The sequence below is a fragment of the Lethenteron reissneri genome, unplaced genomic scaffold, assembly GCF_015708825.2.
Source record: "Lethenteron reissneri isolate LAM-NWPU_2019-01 unplaced genomic scaffold, ASM1570882v1 scaffold_1864, whole genome shotgun sequence".
Classification (NCBI taxonomy): domain Eukaryota; kingdom Metazoa; phylum Chordata; class Hyperoartia; order Petromyzontiformes; family Petromyzontidae; genus Lethenteron; species Lethenteron reissneri.
The window spans coordinates 2315380-2341978 of record NW_026891624.1 but is presented as its reverse complement, the minus strand read 5'-3'; the positions used below and the strand labels follow the sequence as shown (position 1 = coordinate 2341978).

General features: G+C 47.3%; 1 protein-coding gene across 1 annotated transcript in view; it reads right to left on the bottom strand.

Moving 5' to 3' along the window:
* Nucleotides 1-21682, bottom strand: part of LOC133339436 (transmembrane protease serine 11E-like) — a 52075-nt gene extending 30393 nt beyond the window's left edge. Inside the window, exons 1-5 of the mRNA XM_061547589.1 lie at nt 21559-21682; nt 16692-16787; nt 9136-9271; nt 4277-4470; nt 2263-2316 (exon numbers count right to left, since the gene is read on the bottom strand). Of these exons, the coding sequence (XP_061403573.1) occupies nt 2263-2316; nt 4277-4470; nt 9136-9271; nt 16692-16776 (469 nt within the window). The 5' untranslated portion in view covers nt 16777-16787; nt 21559-21682. The remainder of the gene's footprint in view (nt 1-2262; nt 2317-4276; nt 4471-9135; nt 9272-16691; nt 16788-21558) is intronic.
* Nucleotides 21683-26599: the final 4917 nt, after the last annotated feature.

Genomic DNA, 26599 nt, shown 5'->3' with positions numbered 1-26599 from the left:
AGAAAAAAAAATGTAACTCGTAAAAACTAAGTTTTTCACTAGAAATCCTTTATATGCGTGGCGGCTAGAGTCCTCTCGTCCTCTGGCTTGAGATGGCTGCCACCTATGGGTCAGCTGATTGCCTGCCACCATTAAGCAATTAGTAATTAAATATATATTTATTTTCCTAAAATGTTGAACATTTTGAAAAAAAAATTCACGAAAATAAATTGTCACGCACAACGAGTCTGTGTGCAAAATGTCAGCTCGATTGGATCACGGGAAGTGGGTTAAAAAACGACTGAAAGATTTGCACGGTCGCAAGCAAGCAAGCAAGTGAACTTAATATAAAGGATTTAATAAGAAGTTTTCCGCGTGAAATAATAGCACTACACTCGTAAGGAATTGCCATGTTCTGTTTACGTGACAAGCCTTACTAGTTGGCTGTTATAGGCAATGGCGGGTTTAACTCCGCATATATATATTTACGCAATCTAACCCAAAACAACCTGTATTATAGCCTTAACAGACTGTTGGGGCAAGTGCTGTTAGCGAGCACCTATGAAGGTCGGCACGACACACGGGGGGGGGGGTGGGTGGCCAGCACCACGCCCGGCCACCTTTGTCTCCCCAGTGGTGATGTTTACACCCTACATCGGGTACTCTTTTGAGGCCAAGTTGATCTAGGGGTGGCCCAAGACCTTTTCAGATAATCGCTATCACTGGTGTTCGTGGCCGTGAGCGGGAATTGAACTCGGCTCGCCGGGTTCATAGCTCAGCTGCGCTAACCACTGTGACACCATGGGAACCTCATTTGCCAGTAAAAATATGATAATTGGTTTTTTACCCTTCTATCTGGCAACAAAACTGACACCTTTTTACAAGGAGTCATGTTTGCATAGACCGCAATACCTGCAGTCATAATACAAACAAAAGAACATAACTCTGATAATGTGCACTGTCCTTGAAGTTGATTGGTCCACACCCGAGACAGCTTTCTTTGGGTTGGACCAGATGACGCCTTTTGGCGTCATCTGGTCCAACCCATGTGAGACTAGGCTCTAAAGAAAGCTGTCTCGGGTGTGGACCAATCAACTTCAAGGACAGTGCACATTATCAGAGTTATGTTCTTTTGTTTGTATTATGACTGCAGGCATTGCGGTCTATGCAAACATGACTCCTTGTAAAAAGGTGTCAGTTTTGTTGCCAGATAGAAGGGTAAAAAACCAATTATCACTGTGACACCGCTACCCACACTGACACACATGTATACGCACTGACACGCGCGCACTCCTCTGACAAGGTGACCAAGGTACTCTGTAAACCTTTGGGCTACTATCAAAGGTTTGTTCATGAAGCCATCCAGATATATACACATAGACACAACTTCAACCGAGAAGATGGATACAAATTGAGCAATTATTGGAAGGATGTTATTAACCAGGTAAAACCCTAACTGCTTTATATTGGTTGTCGTCAATTATATCTACCGGGTACTACTACACCACGCAGCGCTTCCACCCCCCTACCCTACACCCTCACCCCTCCCTCTCCCCCATTTCTCCTCCCCCTTTCTTGCCTATACAGTTAGGGAAAAAAGTATTTGATCCCCTGCTGATTTTGTACGTCTGCCCACTGACAAAGAAATGATCAGTCTATAATTTTAATGGTAGGTTTATTTGAACAGTGAGAGACAGAATAACAACAACAAAATCCAGAAAAACGCATGTCAAAAATTGTTATACATTGATTTGCATTTTAATGAGGGAAATAAGTATTTGACCCCCTCTCAATCAGAAAGATTTCTGGCTCCCAGGTGTCTTGGCTGAGATTAGGAGCACACTCTTAAAGGGAGTGCTCCTAATCTCAGCTTGTTACCTGTATAAAAGACACCTGTTCACAAATACTTATTTCCCTCATTAAAATGCAAATCAATGTATAACATTTTTGACATGCGTTTTTCTGGATTTTTGTTGTTGTTATTCTGTCTCTCACTATTCAAATAAACCTACCATTAAAATTATAGACTGATCATTTCTTTGTCAGTGGGCAAACGTACAAAATCAGCAGGGGATCAAATACTTTTTTTCCCTCACTGTATAACCTCTTACCACGGCAACTCTCTCTCCCACTTCAGCAAAAAAATGTTCTTGCTGTGGTTTTCCACCCGATGATGATTGCTTGTGTTGCAATCGAAACTTCGTGATTTAATTGATTGCATTTAATTTTATACCTACGTGACTTTACTGAAAGAACCAAAGAGTAAGCTCCCCTGACACTCACATTTTGTAGACCGCGTCGCAGCGTCATAGAAGTACTTCAGCTTGAAGCCTCGGCCTGCAGGAGGGAGAAAGGCTGGTGTAAGCTTCCCGGGCGGTGAGGAGACACGAGGATGAGACACGAGGAGGAGACACGGGGGGAGACACCAGGAGGAGACACGAGGAGGAGACACGAGGGGGATTTGCTAGGAGGAGACACCAGGAGGAGACACCAGGAGGAGACACGAGGGGAGACACGAGGAGGAGACACGAGGAGGAGACACGAGGAGGAGACACGAGGAGGAGACACCAGGAGGAGACACGAGGAGGAGACACGAGGAGGAGACACGAGGAGGAGACACGAGGAGGAAACACCAGGAGGAGACACGAGAGAGAGACACCAGGAGGAGACACGAGGGGGAGACACGAGGAGGAGACACGAGGAGGAGACACGAGGGGGAGACACCAGGAGGAGACACGAGGAGGAGACACGAGGGGGAGACACGAGGAGGAGACACGAGGAGGAGACACGAGCAGGAGACACCAGGAGGAGACACGAGGGGGAGACACGAGGGGGAGACACCAGGAGGAGACACGAGGGGGAGACACGAGGAGGAGACACCAGGAGGAGACACGAGGAGGAGACACGAGGAGGAGACACCAGGAGGAGACACGAGGAGGAGACACCAGGAGGAGACACGAGGAGGAGACACCAGGAGGAGACACCAGGAGGAGACACGAGGAGGAGACACGAGGGGAGATACGGGGAGGAGACACCAGGAGGAGACACGAGGAGGAGACACCAGGAGGAGACACGAAGATGAGACACCAGGAGGAGACACGAGGGGGATGTGCTAGGAGGAGACACGAGGAGGAGACACGAGGAGGAGACACCAGGAGGAGACACCAGGAGGAGACACGAGGAGGAGACACCAGGAGGAGACACCAGGAGGAGACACGAGGAGACACCAGGAGGAGACACGAGGAGGAGACACGAGGAGGAGACACGAGGAGGAGACACGAGGGGGAGACATGAGGAGACACCAGCAAGATTGTTGAGGCAACATGAGTAGAGAATGTGCGATCCATGCAGCTAATTTTCGGCACTTCAAATGTAGCCACAACAATATTTATTTTCACGTAATCAACTCTTGACTTGGAATTGAAACCTGAATTTGTATTATTAATCGAACAGCGAGCGTGCAAATTGCCTCGGCTCTACCGCCCAGGATGGACCGTGGTGGTTAGATGTCAATTACCGCTCCTGGTGTACAAAAGATCGTGGGTTCGATTCCGACCTGACACCGGTTTATTTCGGGGTTTGCGTGTTCTCCCTTTGGTCGCGTGGATTTTCCTCCGGCACCTCCAGTTGTTTTCCTTCACATTTAGAATCAACATCACTTGTTTAAGAGTAATTGGCCGCTGCTATACATTTCCACGTGATGATGATAAGTCAAATTTCGATTTAAAGCTTTCGTGACTGCAGGGATTCATCGGTAAAGTCACGTAGAAGGGAAGTAATAAAATAAAATAATAAATAATATGACTTTGAAACCCCCGCACCCACCTCCTACGCATTTCCCATGAATATGCTAAATTCCTCTTCATATGCACATTCTTTTTGTTAAGGCGCTCTTCCACCTCCAACGCAGCTTATATATAAGCTCCTAGCTTGGTAGTGTCTCATTCTTCACCTGAAGACGGCTGCTTGCGTTGTAGCCGAAACGTCGTGAGAATTGTATTTTATTATGTTTTATTTTTATTATTTTATTACTTCCCTTCTACGTGACTTTACCGAAAGAACCAAGAAGATGATAAGTCACTTTCGTTGAGCTATCTTTTGGCGATAGCCAGGTCGCTCCTGAAAAAGAGCTATATAGCTCGGTGAGCCTTACCTTCTAAAATAAAAATACATCTTTAGTTTGAGTACGGGTCTCTGTGACTCTATATGAGTTAAAAGCAGTGGTTCTTAACTTTTACTGCAGCCTTGCACCCATTTGGTTCTCAATCGTAAAATGCTGTCCTCAGCAATTCGTTACCTTCCAGAGGCCCCGTGGAGTTGAGCACCAGGGTGAGGCTTTGTCCCGTCGACTTGAGGCTGTAGGGCGGCACCGAGCCACGCCCCGTTCCACACAGCACGGCCAGGGTCTCGCCGCCGCCACTGCCGCTGCTTCTCGGCTCTCCGTCCAACACCTCGAGGCTCTCGTTGTAGCACGGGGATTCATCGCTGAGGCTGCGCTCACGCGAGCCACGGGCACAAAAAAGACAAAGATCCTCCCAGACTTTTGGGGCAAGTGTTGTTTGCGAATAGCACCTATGAAGGCAGGAGGAACCGGCTGCTGTTGTTCATCCTGAAGAAACCTTCATCTACGTTCTACGTCCTACAGAGTCTCCAACACGTGGACCTGGACCTAAGCTGTGGTCCGGTCTATTTTAGCGAGTTACGTTGTAATTAGCGTAGTTAGCCTGGTGGTCACCACCACAGGTTGTTATTCTGTTAACCCGAGTGTTGGTGTAAATAAATGTGTTGCCTCCAAAGAGTATGTCTGCGACTCAGTTGAACTCACTACAACTGGTGTCGGAAGTGGCCAAACGTTCTTTAGTAAGCTAGCCGTGGTGGATTATGTTTACGAGAAGCAGACTATGTACCAGGACGTCGGACAATGAAGACGACAAACTCATCCCTCAAACAGCCCCGCGGATGGCGACCCCAGAGAAGGGAGGCGAGGCGCCATCAAGGAGAGAGCGCCATACATCACACTCCTGCCTCATAGAGCTCTTTCAAGCCGTGGCGTCGATTGTCGCGGAGCTCCACCGCGAAGAGCCAGCGGCAGAGGAGAGAGCAATGGAGCCGCGCGGGAATGCGAGTCGCGACACATCACACGCTCGGCCCCTGTATCCACCTCACTCATCTCGCTCGGTCGGTTTTCGTTCCCGTGTGTCGGTGCAGGAGGGTTCGGACTTTGATCGGGCCGACTGGCCGCTCAGACTGGGTCAGTGGTCGGAGCTGGCCCACAAAGTGGTTGCCGCGACCGCAGGTTCATCCACTGTTATCGGATTGATAGAAGGGGTTGAAATCAGGATGCTCGTCGACACTGGTGTGTCGGCGAGCATTATTTCCGAGTTGATCTATAATATCTTTGCCTCCTAAATGTCGTACCCTATGCCCGTCGAAGCTCTGTGCTTTGCCAAAAATGGCGAAAATAACAGCGGAGGTGTGTATTGCGGATATACAATTTACAGGACCATTTCTTGTATTGACGTCCCTTGCTATTCCTTGCTTGCTCAGGACTGACTTTTTGGGGAAGATGCCCCTAAAAATGTTGATTGATCAAGGGTGCTTTGAATTACCATCCGGCCGTCGAATGACATTTTTGCAATCTCCCATTCGATTGTACACAGCCAACGCTACCGTGCAAACTTTTGCGTGTAAGACAGTAAAGATTCCCCCTGGCGTGCAAATGTTGTTGGTTCCTTTGCGATTGCGGAAGCCGCTAGACCAGGAGGCGACTGCGGGAGAAATCCTCTTGGGATCCTCTAATACAAACATTCGTGGGTTGATGTTAGTGGGGGCCCAGACGTTGGTATCCAATCATCTGGAATCCTTCATTCAGGTCCTTATCACCAGTGCTACGTAAAGGAAGCATCGTTGGCAGTGTGGGGACCACATCAAATACGCGGCCACAAAAGGGTTCTGATGAGAGGTCGATAGATGCGCTTTGTTCGGAAAATGCGAGTTGTCCGAGGCCCAGAGGGGAGAGTTGAGGGCGCTCTTGCGTGAATTCTTGGATGTGTTTAGCAAAGGATAATTTGACATCGGCCGCAATACGCTTTTGAGTCACCACATCGATATGGGCGACGCCGCTCCCATCCGGCAGAATCCCTACCGGCTGAGCCCTACTGAAAAAGAACACGTATGGCTAGCGGTTGGTGAAATGTTAGCCGCGGATATTATTTCACCATCCACCAGCCTGTGGGAAGCCCCAATTGTTCTTGTTAAAAAGCAGGATGGTAGTTTTCCCTTCTGTGTTCACTTCCATAAGCTTAATAAGATATCTGTTTCTGCAGCGTACCCTCTACCTCGGATGGACGATTCCCTGGATGCTCTAGCAGGAGCACGGTTCTTTTCCACTTTTGACCTCCTATCCGGATTTTGGCAGTTGCCACTAGATGAAGCCTCTAAGCCCAAAACAGCCTTTTGTACACCACAAGGTTTATTCAAATTTTATCGGCTTCCGATGGGTCTTCATTCCGTGCCGGCTACATTCCAGCGATTGATGGAACTGGTTCTAGCTGGTCTCCAGTGGGACTCGTGCCTAATATATCTCGACGATGTTATAGTTCCGTATATTTAAAGAACACCTCGAACGTTTACATGCTGTCTTTCTTAAAATGCGTGCGGCCAACCGAAAATTTTAACCACAGAAGTGTCACCTTTTTTAAAAATCTGTTCGGTATCTTGGCCACATAGTCAGTAAATCAGGTATTGCGACGGACCCGGACAAAACTGAGTGTGTTTGTATTTGGCCGACCTCCACGTCGGTGGGGGAGGTGCGGAGTTTAATAGGATTTGCGTCCTATTACCACTGTTTTGTCGCCGGGTTCGCTACTATCGCCAAACTTCTCCACACCTTGATGGCAAAAGGTCAGAAATTCCATTGGGGGGAGGAGCAGAAGGCTGCATTTGTTGCACTCCGCGATTGATTGGTAAACCCCCCCCCCCCCTCTCATCCGCTACCCAGACTTTTCCTTGCCGTTCGTCCTTGATACAGACGCTAGTAACACCGGAATTGGAGCTGATCTGTCTCAAGTTGTCAATGGCGTCGAGAGTGTTGTTGCATATGGAAGCAGAGAGCTGTCTCCAGCCGAACAACGGTACTGTGTCACACGCCGTGAACTGTTGGCTATTGTGTTTTTTGTGCAACAGTATCGCCCCTATTTGTATGGTAGATGCTTTGAGGTGAGCTCTGACCATGCAGCGCTACAGTTTGCGCTGCGTAGTGAACAGCCGTCTGGCCAACTTTCATGCCGGTTGAAAGTCCTCCAGGCCTATTCCTTTACTGTTACTCTCACATTAACATAGCCACTTCAGCATCCTCGCCGTCGAGGTCGTCCTCCGATCTTACACTTACATGCACATTTTTTACCTGGCAGCCCTTTGATTGGTGGGAATCCACCACGAGCGCCGCTGTGGACCATCACTTACATTACACTTGGGCTACGATCATTTTAAACTTTTATAAACAGTTTGCCTTTAGAGGCTAACCCCCTTTTCTTAATGACGGCCGCTTGTGTTGCGATCGAAACGTCATAGATTTTTTGCTATTTTCTTTGAACCTATCTACGTGACTTTACCGAAAGACGCAAAGAATATGAATTCCTGCAGTCACGAAAGCTTTAAGTCAAGATTGTTTATCCATAATCGAGGGATTTTTTGGATTTGATCCCATAAATATAAATGTGTCGTTAAATTGTAAATGTTGGAGTGGGTTTACTCTCCAACACATAACCCGTTAGCGCTGAACCAAGTAACTAATTGGGACGTTTTGTTTACATGACATAAACCATTACTGATTGGCTGTGTGTCGGGGTGGTGGCAAGTTTAACGACACATTTATATTCACCAGATCTAACCCAAAAAAAAATCTCATGGATAATTTTGGTTGCGAAAGCACTACTACTGCTACGCGTTAGGGCAGTGGTTCTTAACCTGGGGTGCATGCACTTCCTGGGGGTGTGAGACTTGGCCCGATTTTTGTTAGAAGGTAAATAATCAAAAACACAAATAAAGCTGCAGGCACGTAAGTACAACTACTTTGTTTCATCAAACCCTATGCATTTATTAACAGTACACATTGTTTTAACGATTGAGAACCAAATGGGTGCAAGAGTGCAGTAAAAGTGAAGAACCACTGTTCTAAACGCATGTTTCTACAGATTCGTATAGACCCACAAACTCAAACTAATCTCTTTATTTACCAGGTAAGACCCACCGAAGCGACCTGGCCATCAAAACTGATAGCTCAACCAACGAAAGTGGCGTATCATTGTATGCCCATGTATAGCAAGTCAAATACTCTAAACGCATGACTTTGATTCTAAATGTGAAGCGAAATAAAATCCGGAGGACCCAGAGAAAAATCTCCGTGACCATGGGGAGAACACGCAAACTCCAAATATAAACCAGGGCTCAGGGTCCAAGGCTGCAGTGAAGGTTAAGAACCAATGTGTAGAGGTGTTACGGGAGGGTGAACAAACACACCAGGGGTGGTTATGCCCGCACGCGGAAGGATGCTTACATCCACGTCCGCATCGGTTAGCCCTGGGGGGCTAAAACGGCGCTGTGATCCCCCACGGCCCCACCCCTCAGTGGGGGAGTTGCTATATAAGGCGGTGAGCCGGTGGGTTCAGGGGTCAGTGTTCAGCTTAAACCAGTGAAGAGAGAAGACCGGCAGGATAGGCCCTGGGACTCCCCTGGATCGCTGTCCTTCTCAGGACCGACCAGGGCAAGCCAGTGGCATGGCCCCGAGAGCCCAGAGCCGATGCACTTGTAAGAGCTGGTCTGGTGACTCAGGGTGCCGTGATCCCAGCTTGGCCAGAGCTGGATCAGCTAGCCTTCCCTAGATCTCGAGTGGAGGACCTGGGAGTAGGCTAGCCGGGATAGAGATAGTAGGGTCTCCCTGTTAGACGGGTGAAGGGGCCGATACCCCTACGAGTGTTGTATACCTTGGTCTGTATTGAGTGAAACGGTTAATAAATAAGTGTGCCTCCGACTACGTCGTCCACGTCTCATTGAACCTACTACAAATGTATAAGGGTAGTCCACAGTGTTGCTGATGTTGTTGTTGCCGAGTTGCTCATTGTGACGAGTGTGCGGGGCGTGTGCTCGCTCGCTTACTTGATGCTCTCGAACGTGACCTTGAGCACGTACGGCGCCCTCGTGCTGATGGCGAACGTGAAGCTCACGGCTGAGGTGTTGGAGACGAAGTCGGCGGACGAGATGGAACCGCTCGTGGCGTTGAACGCAGCGGTAGCTGTCGGACAAGAACAGCAGCAGCAGCGGCGGGATCAGCAGAGGGGTGCGGGGTGTATGTGTCATGGGTTCAATTGAGGCGCACGCTTAAACTTTGGGGCAACACTGTTTGTTAACTAACGTAACAGATAACTCAGATGTTAACAGGATAACGATATAGGGTGGTGACCACCGTTCCTAGCTTTACTAGCACTTGAGGTGATAACTACATAATGGGACCAGGACAGCTTAACAGGCTGCCTGGCCCACGAGCGGAGATCGGAGACCGAGGTTCGTAGATGGCATCTTCATTCCCGGAGTTGAACAGCCCCGCTCTCTCTCGGGACGAGGCTTATAACTGCTCCGCCCTCGGCTACGCCCCCTTCTAGATCCTTCGGAAAGGCCCGGATCCCTCACCACGTGACCCTCGCACCCCCATCTGGGGGTTCCCTGGCCCCCCTTCGTCCGGTCACATGCCCTATTGGGTTCGCACGGTGTCACGGCCTGACGTGACCTCAGTGACACCCGGCCATGCTGACGCTGGTGCCATAGAGAGGCACCCCACCTACAGTACCCGTCATCACCTGGTACTGTCTCAACACGGTAGTGACATCGTTTATGTCACTACCGATGTATGGACGTGTGTCGAACTTATTTCGCACCGTGCCTTGCCAAACGTGCTAATCGAAGGTGCAGGGAGACGGACAATAAACGATGAGTCTCTGTGTGTGTCTATTTGGGCACTCTATGAGTCTATGAGTCTCTGCTGTGTGAGTCTATGGGTCTCTGTGTGAGTCTATGGGTCTCTGTGTGTGTCTATTTGGGCACTCTGTGAGTCTATGGGTCTCTGCTGTGTGAGTCTATTTGGGCACTCTGTGAGTCTATGGGTCTCTGTGTGAGTCTATGGGTCTCTGTGTGAGTCTATGGGTCTCTGTGTGAGTCTATGGGTCTCTGTGTTAGTCTATGGGTCTCTGTGTGAGTATCTGGGTCTCTGTGTGAGTCTATGGGTATCTGTGTGAGTCTATGGGTCTCTGTGTGAGTCGATATCAACAGGGTTTAGATGGCTACTCTCTGGTTCTATGCTCTATAGCCTTCACCAAAGACACAGATTCCCCATATAGCCTACCAGACTGTTGGGGCAAGTGTGTGTCTCTGTGCGTGTCTCCGTGCATGTCTCCGTTAGTGTCTCCGTGAGTGCCTCTGTGCGTGTCTCCATGCATATCTCTGTCTTTGTTTCTGTGTCTCAACACTCCCCGTAGACTCAACACTGCATCATAGACTCAACACTACCCATAGACTCAACACTACCCATAGACTCAACACCACCATAGACTCAACACTGCACCATAGACTCAACACTCCCCGTAGACTCAACACTGCATCATAGACTCAACACTGTACCATAGACTCAACACTGCATCATAGACTCAACACTGCACCATAGACTCAACACTGCCTATAGACTCAACACTGCACCATAGACTCAACACTACCTATAGACTCAACACTACCATAGACTCAACACCACCATAGACTCAACACTGCACCATAGACTCAACACTGCACCATAGACTCAACACTGCACCATAGACTCAACACTGCACCATAGACTCAACACTGCACATAGACTCAAGACTGCACCATAGACTCAACACTGCCCATAGACTCAACACTGCACCATAGACTCAACACTGCACCATAGACTCAACACTGCACCATAGACTCAACACTGCCATAGACTCAACACTGCCCATAGACTCAACACTGCACCATAGACTCAACACTGCACCATAGACTCAACACTGCACCATAGACTCAACACTGCACCATAGACTCAACACTGCCCATAGACTCAACACTGCACCATAGACTCAACACTGCACCATAGACTCAACACTGCACCATAGACTCAACACTGCACCATAGACTCAACACTGCACCATAGACTCAACACTGCACCATAGACTCAACACTGCCCATAGACTCAACACTGCCCATAGAACTCAACACTGCACCATAGAACTCACCACTGGTCATCCAGAGACGTCAACACTAGCCAATAGACTCAACACCACCATCATAGCTCAACACTAGCACTAGAGACCTCAACACTAGCACCATAGACTCAACACTCACATAGACTCACAGCGGCCCATAGACTCAACACTGCCACCATAGACTCAACACTGCACCAGTAGACGCAACACTGCACCATATACTCAACACTGCACATAGACTCAACAATCTGCACCATAGACTCAACACTGGGGCACCAGTAGACTCAACTACCTAAGACTGTCAACACCAGAGACTCAACCCTGCACATTAGACTCAACACTGCACCATAGACTCAACACTGAACCATAGACCTCAACACTGCACCATAGACTCAACACTGCACCATAGACTCAACACTAGCACATAGACTCAACACTGCACATAGAATCAACACTGGCAGCAACAGTGAACTCAACACTGACCTAACCTCATGAGACTGCACACGCACATAGACTCAACACTGCACCATAGACTCAACACTGCCACCGTAGACTCAACACTGCCCATAGACTCAACACTGCACCATAGACTCAACACTACCCATAGACTCAACACTCACCATAGACTCAACCACTGCACCATAGACTCAACACTGACCCATAGACTCAACACGACCATAGAATCAACACTACCCGTAGACTCACACACCCATAGACTCAACACTGCACCATAGACTCAACACTGCACCATAGACTCAACACTGCACCATAGACTCAACACTGCACCCATAGACCTCAACACTGCACCAGTAGCCTCAACACTGCACCTTATGACTACAACACTGCCCATAGACTCAACACTGCACCATAGACTAAACACTGCACCATAGACTCAACACTGCACCATAGACTCAACACTGCCCTATAGACTCAACACTGCACCATAGACTCAACACTGCAACCATAGACTCAACACTGCACCATAGACTCAACACTGCACCATAGACTCACACTGCACCATAGACTCAACACTGCACCGTAGACCCCTCAACACTTGCACTATAGACTCAACACTGCACCATAGACTCAACACTGCACCGGTCGACTCAACGCTGCACCATAGACTCAACACTGCCCCATAGACTCAACACCTGCACCTATAGACTCAACACTGCACCATAGACTCAACACTGCACCATTAGATCAACACTGCCACCATAGACTCAACCAATGCCCAATAGACTTCAACACTTGCACCATAGACTCAACCACTGCACCATAGACTCAACACTTGCACCATAGACTCAACTACTACCATAGACTCAACCAATTCTGCACCCCATAGATCACCACCTGCACCGATAGGCCTCAACACTCCCATAGACTTCAACACTGCACAATCAGACTCAACACTGCACCCTATAGACTCAACTACCATAACCACATAGACTCAACACTTGCAACCATAGACTTCAACACTGCCACCATAGACTCAACACGCACCATAGACTCAAACACTGCACCATAGACTCAACACTGCCCGTTAGACTCAACATCGCACCATAGACTCAACACTGCACCATAGACTCAACCACTGCACCATAGACTCAACACTGCACCATGACTCAACACTTGCCCATAGACTCAACACTGCACCATAGACTCAACACTGCACCATAGACTACAACACTGCACCATAGACTCAACACTGCACCATAGACTCAACATGCCCATAGACTCAACACTGCACCATAGACTCACACTGCACCATAGACTCAACACTGCACCATAGACTCAACACTCCATAGACTCAACACTGCAATAGACTCAACACTGCACCATAGACTCAACACTGCACCATAGACTCAACACTGCCCATAGACTCAACACTGCACCATAGACTCAACACTGCCATAGACTCAACACTGCACCATAGACTCAACACTGCACCATAGACTCAACACTGCACCATAGACTCAACACTGCCCATAGACTCAACACTGCACCATAGACTCAACACTGCACCATAGACTCAACACTGCACCATAGACTCAACACTGCACATAGACTCAACACTGCACCATAGACTCAACACTGCACCATAGACTCAACACTGCACCATAGACTCAACACTGCCCATAGACTCAACACTGCACATAGACTCAACACTGCACATAGACTCAACACTGCACCATAGACTCAACACTGCACATAGACTCAACACTGCACCATAGACTCAACACTGCACCATAGACTCAACACTGCACCATAGACTCAACACTGCCATAGACTCAACACTGCACCATAGACTCAACACTGCACCATAGACTCAACACTCCCATAGACTCAACACTGCACATAGACTCAACACTGCACCATAGACTCAACACTGCACATAGACTCAACACTGCCCATAGACTCAACACTGCACCATAGACTCAACACTGCACCATAGACTCAACACTGCACCATAGACTCACTGTACATAGACTCAACACTGCACCATAGACTCAACACTGCCCATAGACTCAACACTGCCCATAGACTCAACACTGCCCATAGACTCACACTGCACCATAGACTCAACACTGCACCATAGACTCAACACTGCACCATAGACTCAACACTGCACCATAGACTCAACACTGCACCATAGACTCAACACTGCACCATAGACTCAACACTGCACCATAGACTCAACACTGCCCATAGACTCAACACTGCACCATAGACTCAACACTGCCCATAGACTCAACACTGCACCATAGACTCAACACTGCACCATAGACTCAACACTGCACCATAGACTCAACACTGCACCATAGACTCAACACTGCCCATAGACTCAACACTGCACCATAGACTCAACACTGCACCATAGACTCAACACTGCCTATAGATTCAACACTGCACACAGACTCAAGACTGCCCCTGTACATTAAGCAGTCCATCCCCTTAACCTCATTCCGTTCCTTTCTTAAAGCCTCACCTCTTCTCCATAGCTCCCCCTCTCCCCTCCAGTCTGTCTCCTTCCATCGTCTCAAGCCCTTCCGTAAACCCACGTGCCCTCGGTTACGGTCACTCATTCCTGGTCCCTTGCACCGCTCCCTGCCATCTAATTCACTCCGTTTTTGTTTCTGACTTTTCCACGTAAAGCGCCTTGGGCTAAAGTCGCGCTATGAATATGTAATAAGATTCGTAATAGAATGTTTTTTTGGGTTTCGATCGCGTAAGTATAAATGTGTCGTTAAATCCGCCACAACCCGACACGGCCAATTAGTAAGGTTTGTCATGTAAACAACACGTGCTAATTAGTTACTATTTCAGCCCACCGGTTGTGTGTTGGAGAGGAAATCCACTGCAAGATTTACAATATGAGTACCATGACGTTTTGATGGTGGCTACATCCAGCCTCATTGGATCATATTTCAACCTTCCCTACAATTCTCGTACCTCACAACTCTCCACGCACAACGGCATTTGCTTGCTGTCTACTACCGCTGCCCGTTGAAATTCCTCGCTCTTCTCCAAATCACTTCATGGTCTTGTCCCACCGCATCTTGCCACTCTTGTATCTGTCTATGTGACGCCTTCTCGCCCTCGACGTTCTCAATCTTTGCTCTCTCTCTCGGTCTGTTCCTCCTTGTGCTCAATCCACGCTTTCACTCTTCATTGCCTTCTCGCCCACCCCATTCACTGGAACAAACTTACTCCTCCACGATTTAAAGCTTTCGTGACCGCAGGGATTCATCTTCTTGGTTCTTTCGGTAAAGTCACGTAGAAGGGAAATAATAAAAAAATAAAAATAAAACATAATTAAATAATTCTCACGACGTTTCGGCCACAACGCAAGCAGCCGTCCTCAGGTGAAGAACAGGTCTGTCGGAAAGACAGTGGTGGTGCTCATTCAGACAGACCTGTTCTTCACCTGTTCTTCACCTGAGGACGGCTGCTTGCGTTGTGGCGGAAACGTCGTGAGAATTGTATTTCATTATGTTTTATTTTAATTATTTTATTATTTCCCTTCTACGTGATGACTTTACCGAAAGAACACCACCTGGTGGTGTTCATTAAGACGCTGTCTTTCCGACAGACCTGTTCTTCACCTGAGGACGGCTGCTTGCGTTGTGGCCGAAACGTCGTGAGAATTATTTTATTGTGTTTTATTTTTATTATTTTATTACTTCCCTTCTACGTGACTTTACCGAAAGAACCAAGAAGATTACTCCTCCACATTAAGCAGTTACCTTGGCCCACTCGTTTCCGCTCCGCACTCAAAATTCGCTTATTGTTACCCCGAGCTCACCCCACGACCGCTCAACCTCCCCCTCATAACCGCGACCACTGTTACTGTTCACTCTTCATATTCTCATTACACGGCTATCACGCATTCCCCAAATTCACGCGTCACAGATTTGCCCCCCCCCCATTGCTTGCTCTCGTCAATTTCGTTCACCTCATCTCCACCATTACATTCATATTTACCATCTTTAATTCTGTGTAAAGCGCCTTAGATGAGGTGCTATCTAAATTATTTTAAGATAGAATATGTTTTGCCAGAATTGTGAAGAGAGCTGCCTGTTTCCGGCCCTAAAAAGAGCAAGATGATGAGATACAAACAACGATATCGTTCTCGTCGCTACGGGATAGAGTGTTTCCCCCTCGCAAACGCGCCTGGGGGGGGGGGGGGGGGGCTTTCTGTGGATGGTCCAGTTTCCGCTCACGTGTATGAAGGCAAACGTGTTATTGGCCGGTAACTTCCTTCATGTATCTTCTTGGTTCTTTCGGTAAAGTCACGTAGAAGGAAAATAATAAAAATACAACATAATAAAATAATTCTCACGACGTTTCGGCCACAACGCAAGCAGCCGTCCTCAGGTGAGGAACAGGTCTGTCGGAAAGACAGCGTCTGAATGAAACACCACCAGGCTTGGCAGCGTATATTTAAGCTGCTGGGTTGGAGGGGGAAGAGCGCCTTGACAAAGGAATTTGCATATCAAGAGGAATTTAGCATATTTATGGGAAATGCAGATATGGGATTAGTCACTATTTGTGGAATTCGTAGGAGGTGGGGGGGGGGGGGGTTCAAAGTCATATTATGCCCGTGCATTATGCAGGATTAGCAGCATCAATGTTCATTCAGACGCTGTCTTTCCGACAGACCTGTTCTTCACCTGAGGACGGCTGCTTGCGTTGTGGCCGAAACGTCGTGAGAATTATTTATTAGTTTTTATTATTTTATTATTTCCCTTCTACGTGACTTTACCGAAAGAACCAAGAAGATGAATCCCTGCAGTCACGAAAGCTTTAAATCGAAATTTAATTATTTTATTACGTTGTATTTTTTTATTTTATTATTTCCCTTCTACGTGACTTTACCGAAAGAACCAAGAAGATGAATCCCTGCAGTCATGAAAGCTTTAAATCGAAACATAATTGAGTTACCAATCTGCAACGCGTGGCTCTGCGCCACCACCATCGCCACCAACAGCCCCCACAGTCCCCAGCAGCGCCAGAGTCGTGTCCCCATCGTCCTCGATCCTGCCAGAGGTGGGGGAGAAGCGAAATACGGGAGAAATCACGACACGACCCGACACGCGCGCACGCGGTCACCGTTCATCGCGCCCGCGGTCGCGATTCCTGATCATGTTTTTGTTTGTTGCGGTTGCACCCGATTCGAGAGCCGAATGGCTCACAGGGCTATACCTAATGAATGAAACTGAGAATTTCTTGGGAACGCAGTCACCAGTCACTATTCCGTCGCACACGCGGGAACCAACACGTGGCGTGGTGTTCCTGTTTGTGTGGAGAGAACGAGCAAGTCCACCATCCCACCGCTGGGCTCAACGCACGGCGAGAATTCAACTCGAGCAAGCTGCAACTTTTGCAGACTTGGCGTGCGTTGTGCGTGCGTGCCTCTGGGCTGATCGCGTATGGCTATTGTTGATTCAGCTTATATATAAGCTCCAAGCTTGGCAGTGTCTCATTCTTCACCTGAAGACGGCTGCTTGCGTTGTAGCCGAAACGTCGTGAGAATTATTTTATTATGTTTATTTTTATTATTTTATTACTTCCCTTCTACGTGACTTTACCGAAAGAACCAACAAGATGAATCACTGTTGACTGTTAATTATCGATACTTCACCCCAATGGTCAGTGCTGCTTGGTGATCAGAATTTGTATTTGGACTGCAGGTGGAGGAATCCGATGAGCTATGACGCTTTTTTCCATAGATGTCCAGTAGATGGACACGGGAGTCAGCAAAGTTTGGTGACCGTGAGAGTCGTAATGAAGAAGTACTGTACAACATCTTCTTGGTTCTTTCGGTAAAGTCACGTAGAAGGGAAGTAATAAAATAATAAAAATAAAACATAATAAAATAATTCTCACGACGTTTCGGCCACAACCCAAGCAGCCGTCCTCAGGTGAAAACCAGGTCTGTCGAGGCGACAGCGTCTGAATGAAACAGCACACGTGCTTGGAGCATCTATATAAGCTGGGCGCATTGACAACAGAATTTGCATATCAAGATGAATTTAGCATATTTATGGGAAATGCAGGTATGTGATTAGTACTACTTATGCCCGTGCATTATGCAGGATTAGCAACACTTTACTCAGCACTGTCCAGCAGAGGTCGCAACCGGGTACCCGATACCCGTACCCTACCCGATACCCGGCTACCCGTACCCGGCCGGGTACGGGTACGGGTAGCTGTTTGCGACTCTGGTGCGGCCGGGTACGGGTAGGCCGTGAGTCACTGGTGAGTAACCGTTTGTCACTCATTTCCCAACGTCTTGTCTCTTCTTACAATTCAAGTTCCTAGAATCAACCCACCCGCGCCTGCAACATGGCTTCATCCCAGAGGTCGCAATCAGGTACCCGATACCCGTACCCTACCCAATATCCGGTCGAGTATCGGGTAGGGTACGGGTACCCGATACCCGTACCCTACCCGATACCCGGCTACCCGTACCCAGCCGGGTACGGTACGGGTACCCGTTTGCGACCCTGGTGCGGCCGGGTACGGGAAAGGAATCAAAACCCGTTTGCGACCTCTGCTGTCCAGGCTTAATCTCCCCGCTTAGCGTCCCAGGTCTAAGGCGATCGAACGCATTTCAGGTGGATTCTGTCACAAAAGACAAAGGTCCCCCACCCCCAGTGTAGCCTTTCAACAGACTGAAGGGGCAAGTGCTGTTAGTAGCGAGCAGCACGTGCTAAGCCATCATGGCACAAACTAGGCAGGTGGGTAGGCCAAAACCACGCCCCGGCTGTCTTTGTTTCCCCAGTGCTGATGTTCACACACTGCGCCGAATGCCGAGTTGAGTTCTTAGTGGACCAGGACTGGTTCAAATATTCGCCGTGAGCGGAGGATCGAACTCGGTCGAGTTTCACGTGGTTTCAAAGCACAGTAAAGTAGCGCTAACTGCTGCTACTACAGGGACTCCTCTACTTGCGAACATTCGACTTACGAAATTTCATAGATACGAAAAAACCTGTCAATATGTTCAGTTGCCTGTTCAGACCGAGATTCGTAAGTTCAAGTGCCGCGCAATAAACAGTGGTGGTGGTGGCATCTACATTTGCAGAACATGAAGAACCAGTGGCATCTACATCTGCAGAACGTGAACATACAGTGGCATCTACATCTACCGAACGTGAAGAACCAGTGGCATCTACATCTGCAGAACGTCAAGAACCAGTGGCATCTACGTCTGCAGAACATGAAGAACCAGTGGCATCTACATCTGCAAAACGTGAACATCCAGTGGCATCTATATCTACAGAACGTGAAGAACCAGTGGCATCTACATCTGCAGAGCATTAAGAACCAGTGGCATCTACATCTGCCGATCACGAAGATCCAGTGGCATCTACATCTGCAGAACATTAAGAACCAATGGCATCTACATCTGCAGAACACGAAGAACCAGTGGCATCTACATCTGGAAAACATTAAGAACCAGTGGCATCTACATCTACAGAACGTGAAGAACCAGTGGCATCTACATCTGCAGAACTTTAAGAACCAGTGGCATCTCCATCTGCAGAACATGAAGAACCAGTGGCATCTACATCTACAGAACGTGAAGAACCAGTGGCATTTACATCTGCAGAACGTGAAGAACCAGTGGCATCTACATCTGCAGAACATTAAGAACCAGTGGCATCTACATCTGCCGATCACGAAGAACCAGTGGCATCTACATCTGCAGAACATTAAGAACCAGTGGCATCTACATCTGCAGGATGTGTAGAACCAGTGGCATCTGCATCTGCTGAACGTGAAGGACCAGTGGCATCTACGTCTGCAGAACATGAAGAACCAGTGGCATCTGCATCTTGAGAACATGAAAAACCAGTGGCATCTACATCTGCAGAACATAAAGAACCAGTGGCATCTCCATCAACAGAATATGAAGAACCAGTGGCATCTGTATCTGCAGAACATGAAGAACCAGTGGCATCTACATCTGCAGAACATGAAGAACCAGTGGCATCTACATCTACACAACGTGAAGAACCAGTGGCATCTACATCTGCCGATCACGAAGATCCAGTGTCAATTACATCTGCAGAACATTAAGAACCAGTGGCATCTACATCTGCAAAACATGAAGAACCAGTGGCATCTACATCTACAGAACGTGAAGAACCAGTGGCATCTACATCTGGAAAACATTAAGAGCCAGTGGCATCTACATCTGCAGAACGTGAAGAACCAGTGGCATCTACATCTGCAGAACTTTAAGAACCAGTGGCATCTCCATCTGCAGAACATGAAGAACCAGTGGCATCTACATCTACAGAACGTGAAGAACCAGTGGCATCTACATCTGCAGAACATTAAGAACCAGTGGCATCTACATCTGCCGATCACGAAGAACCAGTGGCATCTACATCTGCAGGATGTGTAGAACCAGTGGCATCTGCATCTGCTGAACGTGAAGGACCAGTGGCATCTGCATCTTGAGAACATGAAAAACCAGTGGCATCTACATCTGCAGAACATGAAGAACCAGTGGCATCTCCATCAACAGAATATGAAGAACCAGTGGCATCTGTATCTGCAGAACATGAAGAACCAGTGGCATCTACATCTGCAGAACATGAAGAACCAGTGGCATCTACATCTGCATAACGTGAAGAACCAGTGGCATCTACATCTGCAGAACATGAAGTATCTGTGGTATTTACATCTGCAGAACATGAAGAACCAGTGGCATCTACATCTGCAGAACATGAAGTATCTGTGGTATTTACATCTGCAGAACATGAAGAACCAGTGGCATCTACATCTGCAGGATGTGTAGAACCAGTGGCAGCTGCATCTGCCGATCACGAAAATCCAGTGGCATCTACATTTAAGAACATCAATAACCAGTGACATCTACATCTACGGACATTATACAACTTTTTAAGCCATTCCCCTGTCCGTGAGTCACTCACCAGGGTGGTGAGTGTCTGTGTGTCACTCACCAGGGTGGTGAGTGTCTGTGTGTCACTCACAAGGGTGGTGAGTGTCTGTGTGTCACTCACCAGGGTGGTGAGTGACTGTGTGTCACTCACCAGGGGTGGTGAGTGACTGTGTGTCACTCATCAGGGGTGGTGAGTGTCTGTGAGTCACTCACCAGGGTGGTGAGTGTCTGTGTGTCACTCACCAGGGTGGTGAGTGTCTGTGAGTCACTCACCAGGGTGGTGAGTGACTGTGTGTCACTCACCAGGGTGGTGAGTGTCTGTGTGTCACTCACCAGGGTGGTGAGTGTCTGTGTGTCACTCACCAGGGTGGTGAGTGTCTGTGTGTCACTCACCAGGGTGGTGAGTGTCTGTGTGTCACTCACCAGGGTGGTGAGTGTCTGTGAGTCACTCACCAGGGTGGTGAGTGACTGTGTGTCACTCACCAGGGTGGTGAGTGTCTGTGTGTCACTCACCAGGGTGGTGAGTGTCTGTGAGTCACTCACCAGGGTGGTGAGTGACTGTGTGTCACTCACCAGGGTGGTGAGTGTCTGTGTGTCACTCACCAGGGTGGTGAGTGTCTGTGAGTCACTCACCAGGGTGGTGAGTGACTGTGTGTCACTCACCAGGGTGGTGAGTGACACACAGACACTCACCACCCTGGTGAGTCTGTGAGTCACTCACCAGGGTGGTAAGTGTCTGTGAGTCACTCACCAGGGTGGTGAGTGACTGTGTGTCACTCACCAGGGTGGTGAGTGTCTGTGTGTCACTCACCAGGGTGGTGTCACTCACCAGGGTGGTGAGTGACTGTGAGTCACTCACCAGGGTGGTGAGTGTCTGTGTTGTGGGTCACTCACCAATAGTTGTGAGAGTCTGTGCTTTGAGTCACTCCGCTGTAGGGTGAGAGTCTGCGCTGTGTTTGAGTGTAAGGTGACTCTTCAGGTGATAGAGAGAGCTGGGGGGGGGGGGGGTAGGAACAGGTTGTCCGGCTAGAAATTCCACTTTTCTGTAGTTTCCTCATTCTCATGCACACGACGATTGTTCGATAAGCCCCGACCAGACCATACCGTAGCCATGGAGTCAATCATGGGGTGGGACCAAATCGTCCAGGGTGTCTGGGGGGGTCCCAACCCAGAGAAAATGAACCCGTAAAAACAAAGTTTTTCACTATAAATTCTTTATATGGGTGGCATCGATTTTATTTTATTATTCATTTCTGTTTTTTATTGAGTAAGAGTTTCATTTTGATCACATTGGTATTTTAAATTAAATATGAATTTTATTTTCCTAAAAAGTGGAAAATTTTGGAAAATATTTTTCACGAACATTAATTGTCACGCACAACGAGTCTGTGTGCAAAATGTCAGCTCGATTGGATCACGGGAAGTGGGTTAAAAAACGACCGAAAGATTTGCACGGTCATAAGCAAGCAAGCACGCAAGCAAGCAAGCAAGTGAACTTAATATAAAGGATAAGTATAACCCGTAAAAACAAAGTTTTTCACTATAAATCCTTTATATGCGTGGCGGCTAGAGTCCTCTCGTCCTCTGGCTTGAGATGGCTGCCACCTATGGGTCAGATGATTGTCTGGCAGCATTTAGCAATTGGTAATTAAATATTTAATTTGTTTTCTCTAAACAGTGTAAAATTTTGGGAAGAAAATTTCACGAACATTAATTGTCTCGCACAACGAGTCTGTGTGCAAAATGTCAGCTCGATTGGATCACGGGAAGTGGGTTAAAAAGCGACCGAAAGATTTGCACGGTCGTAAGCAAGCAAGCAAGCACGCAAGCGAACTTAATATAAAGGATTTAATAAAAAAAAAAATCTAAATTTTAAAACGAATTTCCTGCCTAAAATATAAAAAACTTCACTAAAACGTGGATAGACTTTTTATTAGTTTTTTACAATAATGTCTAATAGTGTATTGCATTACATTGCTGATTTTACTTTATTTCTTTTTACCATTTCGTGTTTCATTGTATGTAATGGCAGAGATTAGGGATTAATAAAGTACAACCATAACCACAATCATATAAACAGAAATCTATGCGTTGTTATATGAAGACAAGTCCAGATATTGTGGCCAAGGTTTAGCAAATTGTTGTTTTTATTTACATAGCATCGCAATTTTTATAGCAATATATTGTGGGGGGGGGGGGGGGGGGGGGACATTTTGAGCATATTTGAATATTGGGGGGGATGTGTCCGCCACAATTTGTTATTATAATTACGGCCTTGACACAGACCCACTAAATTTACACTATGAGACCTCCTTTACCAGTGGCACAATATAGTAATAGGTTTTTACCCTTTCAACTGGTATAAAAACTGACACCTTTATACAAGGCATTATGTTTGCAATCACCACAACACTTGTAGTCAAATTGCAAAAAAAAAGAAACAACTCTGATGATGATAATGATATGCACTGTCCTTGAAGTTGATTGGTCCACACCCGAGACAGCTTTTCTTAGAGCCTAGTCTCCATTGGTGTTGGACCAGATGACGCCAAAAGGCGCACAACTCACAGACAGCGCACTATCAGAGTATTGAGAGCTCGGGGTGAAGCATTTACACTATGAGACCTCCTTTACCAGTGGCAAAATATGGTAGTAGGTTTTTACCCTTTCAACTGGTACAAAAACTGACACCTTTATACAAGGCATGTAAATGCTTACCCCGAGCTCTCAATACTCTGATAGTGCGCTGTCTTTGAGTTGTACGCCTTTTGGCGTCATCTGGTCCAACACCAATGGAGACTAGGCTCTAAGAAAAGCTGTCTCGGGTGTGGACCAATCAACTTCAAGGACAGTGCATATCATTATCATCATCAGAGTTGTTTCTTTTTTTTTGCATTTTGACTGCTTGTGTTGTGGTTAAGGCAAACATGATGTCTTGCATAAAGGTGTCAGTTTTTGTACCAGTTGAAAGGGTAAAAACCGATTACTATACTCCACCTAACGTTAACAACACCCACCATCAACTGCTACTCGTGTCAAGCTGGGTGCACCTTAGGACCAAGTTGAAGTGAGATAAACTCGCTGGCGAGAGGTTATGGTAGCTCTACCCGGCGTTATGAACTTACTGACAGAAATGACTGGCCCATTGACTACGTGTGCTTACTACTTTGCCAATTGGCGGTGTTTCTAGCCGACCGGCTTTCCGCTCGTTGTTTTGAGCATCGCTCGCTGTTGTTGGGAGGGTGACTGCCTTCAACTTGCCAGTAGCAGCGTCTTTCACGAGCCTCCTCCACAGAGGCCGATCTTGACAAGGCTGGCACCAGTCACCTGCAAATCCACTCAGCTCCACGTCAGTTTGTACCACATCACTCCATCTCCTCTCTGGCTCGTTCAGCGCCCGTTTAGCCCCCTTTATCCGGCAGAACAAAGCTGTTTAGGTATGCGGTAACCCAGCCAACGCAGCCTTGGCTGCAGGAGGAGCTCACCGATCGGAAGTGTCCAGATCTTTCAACGATTTATGAACTCCTCACACAATCCAGCCTGGTTAAAGCCAGGATGGATCGTCGTTATGCCAGCCTGAATGTTTCCCACCGGCGAAGATGTTCCATTCGGGGAGGTCCAGGTTTCACAAGCATAGAGAAGGGAGGGCATGACCGTGGCCGAGAAGACCCGAAGCTTCGTGCGGAGCGACAGACAAGGTAGCTTCCACACAGCATTATGCAGCTGATGACAAGCTCATGCCGCGCGACTGATTCGGAGTGAGACCTCTGCTGTCAAACCAGGGTACACGCACACAGTGGCTAGGAGATGTTAATTAGCTTGCCTGGTATACAGGAGGTCGTTGTTCAATCCGGACCCTGACACCGGCTGTATATTTGGAGTTTGCGTGTCTCTCTCTATCCGTGGTTGCGTGGGTTTTTTCTCTGGGTCCTCCCGGTTTTTTACTTCTAAATTTAGAAATGCGCGTTTAGAGTATTTTAGCTGCGATACATTTCCACATGATGACAAGCCACCTCGTTGAGCTATAACACTGGTCAACACACTTTTTCTGGCATAAGGTATTCCAACGGTCTTAATGTAATTTTGGGGTGCTGATTCCAAATCTGGCATCAGTTTTTGTCTATCACATCAGGTTTTTGAGATATCCAAGATTGCATTTTCAATACAAACTGCAGAAGAAAAATATTAAATAAATGTGGATATCTACATAAAATGATATTATAAACACACTATCCTAAAAATACAGCACCATATTTTAACACTAAAGCAGTCACTGACTCGCAACAACTTGCAATCATAAGTGACAGAGTTAATTTCGGGTAAAATCAATGAAAATGGGGTATGCCGATAGCGTAAAATGAGATGTGATGGAGCAAATCTGGGATCAGATTTGGAATCAGCACCCTGAAATTAGTCTAAAACAGCTGCAAAAGTCCAGGCCAGAAATGTTTTTTTTGTTGACCAGTGTTTTTTGTGATAACCAGGTCGCATTTGAAAAAGAGCTACACAGCGCAGTGGGCCTCACCTGGTAAAAAAAACGTTATAAGTTCAGGCTTTAAATGTGTAATTAGTAATTAGGTTAAATTTCGATTTAAAGCTTTCGTGACTGCAGGAAGTCATCTTCTTGGTTCTTTCGGTAAAGTCACGTAGAAGGGAAGTAATAAAATAATAAAAATAAAACATAATAAAATAATTCTCACGACGTTTCGGCTACAACGCAAGCAGCCGTCTTCAGGTGAAGAATGAGACACTGCCAAGCTGGGAGCTTATATATAAGCTGCGTTGGAGGTGGAAGAAGAGCGCCTTGACAAAAGGATGTGCATATCAAGAGGAATTTAGCATATTCATGGGAAATGCGTAGGAGGTGGGTGAGGGGGTTTCAAGGGAGGGGGCAGGGGGTAGCATTAACAAAGGGAGGGAATGTTAAAGCAATGAAACATGTGAATGGGAGAGCGGTGACAGAAGACCCGCAGCGGAGCAAATAATGCATTCCCTGTGAAGAACACAAGATACACAGTTAATGCCCAGTGAGTGGATTGCGGTCTGTTCACGTTTACGGTGACTTTCAGACCGCAATGTTTCATTGCTTTAACATTCCCTCCCTTTGTTAATGCTACCCCCTGCCCCCTCCCTTGAAACCCCCTCACCCACCTCCTACGCATTTCCCATGAATATGCTAAATTCCTCTTGATATGCACATCCTTTTGTCAAGGCGCTCTTCTTCCACCTCCAACGCAGCTTATATATAAGCTCCCAGCTTGGCAGTGTCTCATTCTTCACCTGAAGACGGCTGCTTGCGTTGTAGCCGAAACGTCGTGAGAATTATTTTATTATGTTTTATTATTTTATTACTTCGCTTCTACGTGACTTTACCGAAAGAACCAAGAAGAGTGATTAGGTCATTTAACACCTGCAGCCATGGAGGTGCTGAAATAAACGGAGATGTCAGAAAAAAAACATAATTAAATGTAATGAAGGCCCCAAATTGGGACAATTGATTGAATCGCAATGGGAGAGAATCGTTACAGGCCCTGAAGTGTCCTGACGCCCATAACGTAGAATCAAATACATTGCCAATGTTTCATTACAGCATATAGCAGCCACCATCATGATGCGTTTGTTGCTAAAAAAATATTTGTGCAGTAGTCGGGGCTTAATTAGAGCTTTGCGGTTGAGTTCCAGATCGTGGTTGAGGGGGAACCTCAGAAAATATTCCATGAGATATGAAGCTTCTTGGCTCTTTCGGTAAAGTCACGTAGAATGGAAATAATAAAATAATAATAAAACATACTAAAATAATTCTCACGACGTTTCGGCCACAACGCAAGCAGCCGTCCTCAGGTGAAGAGCAGGTCTCTCGAGGAGACAGAGTCTGAATGACAACCCCTGGATTTGGAGCACATTCCACCTCTGGTATGGTATCCACACCACCTGT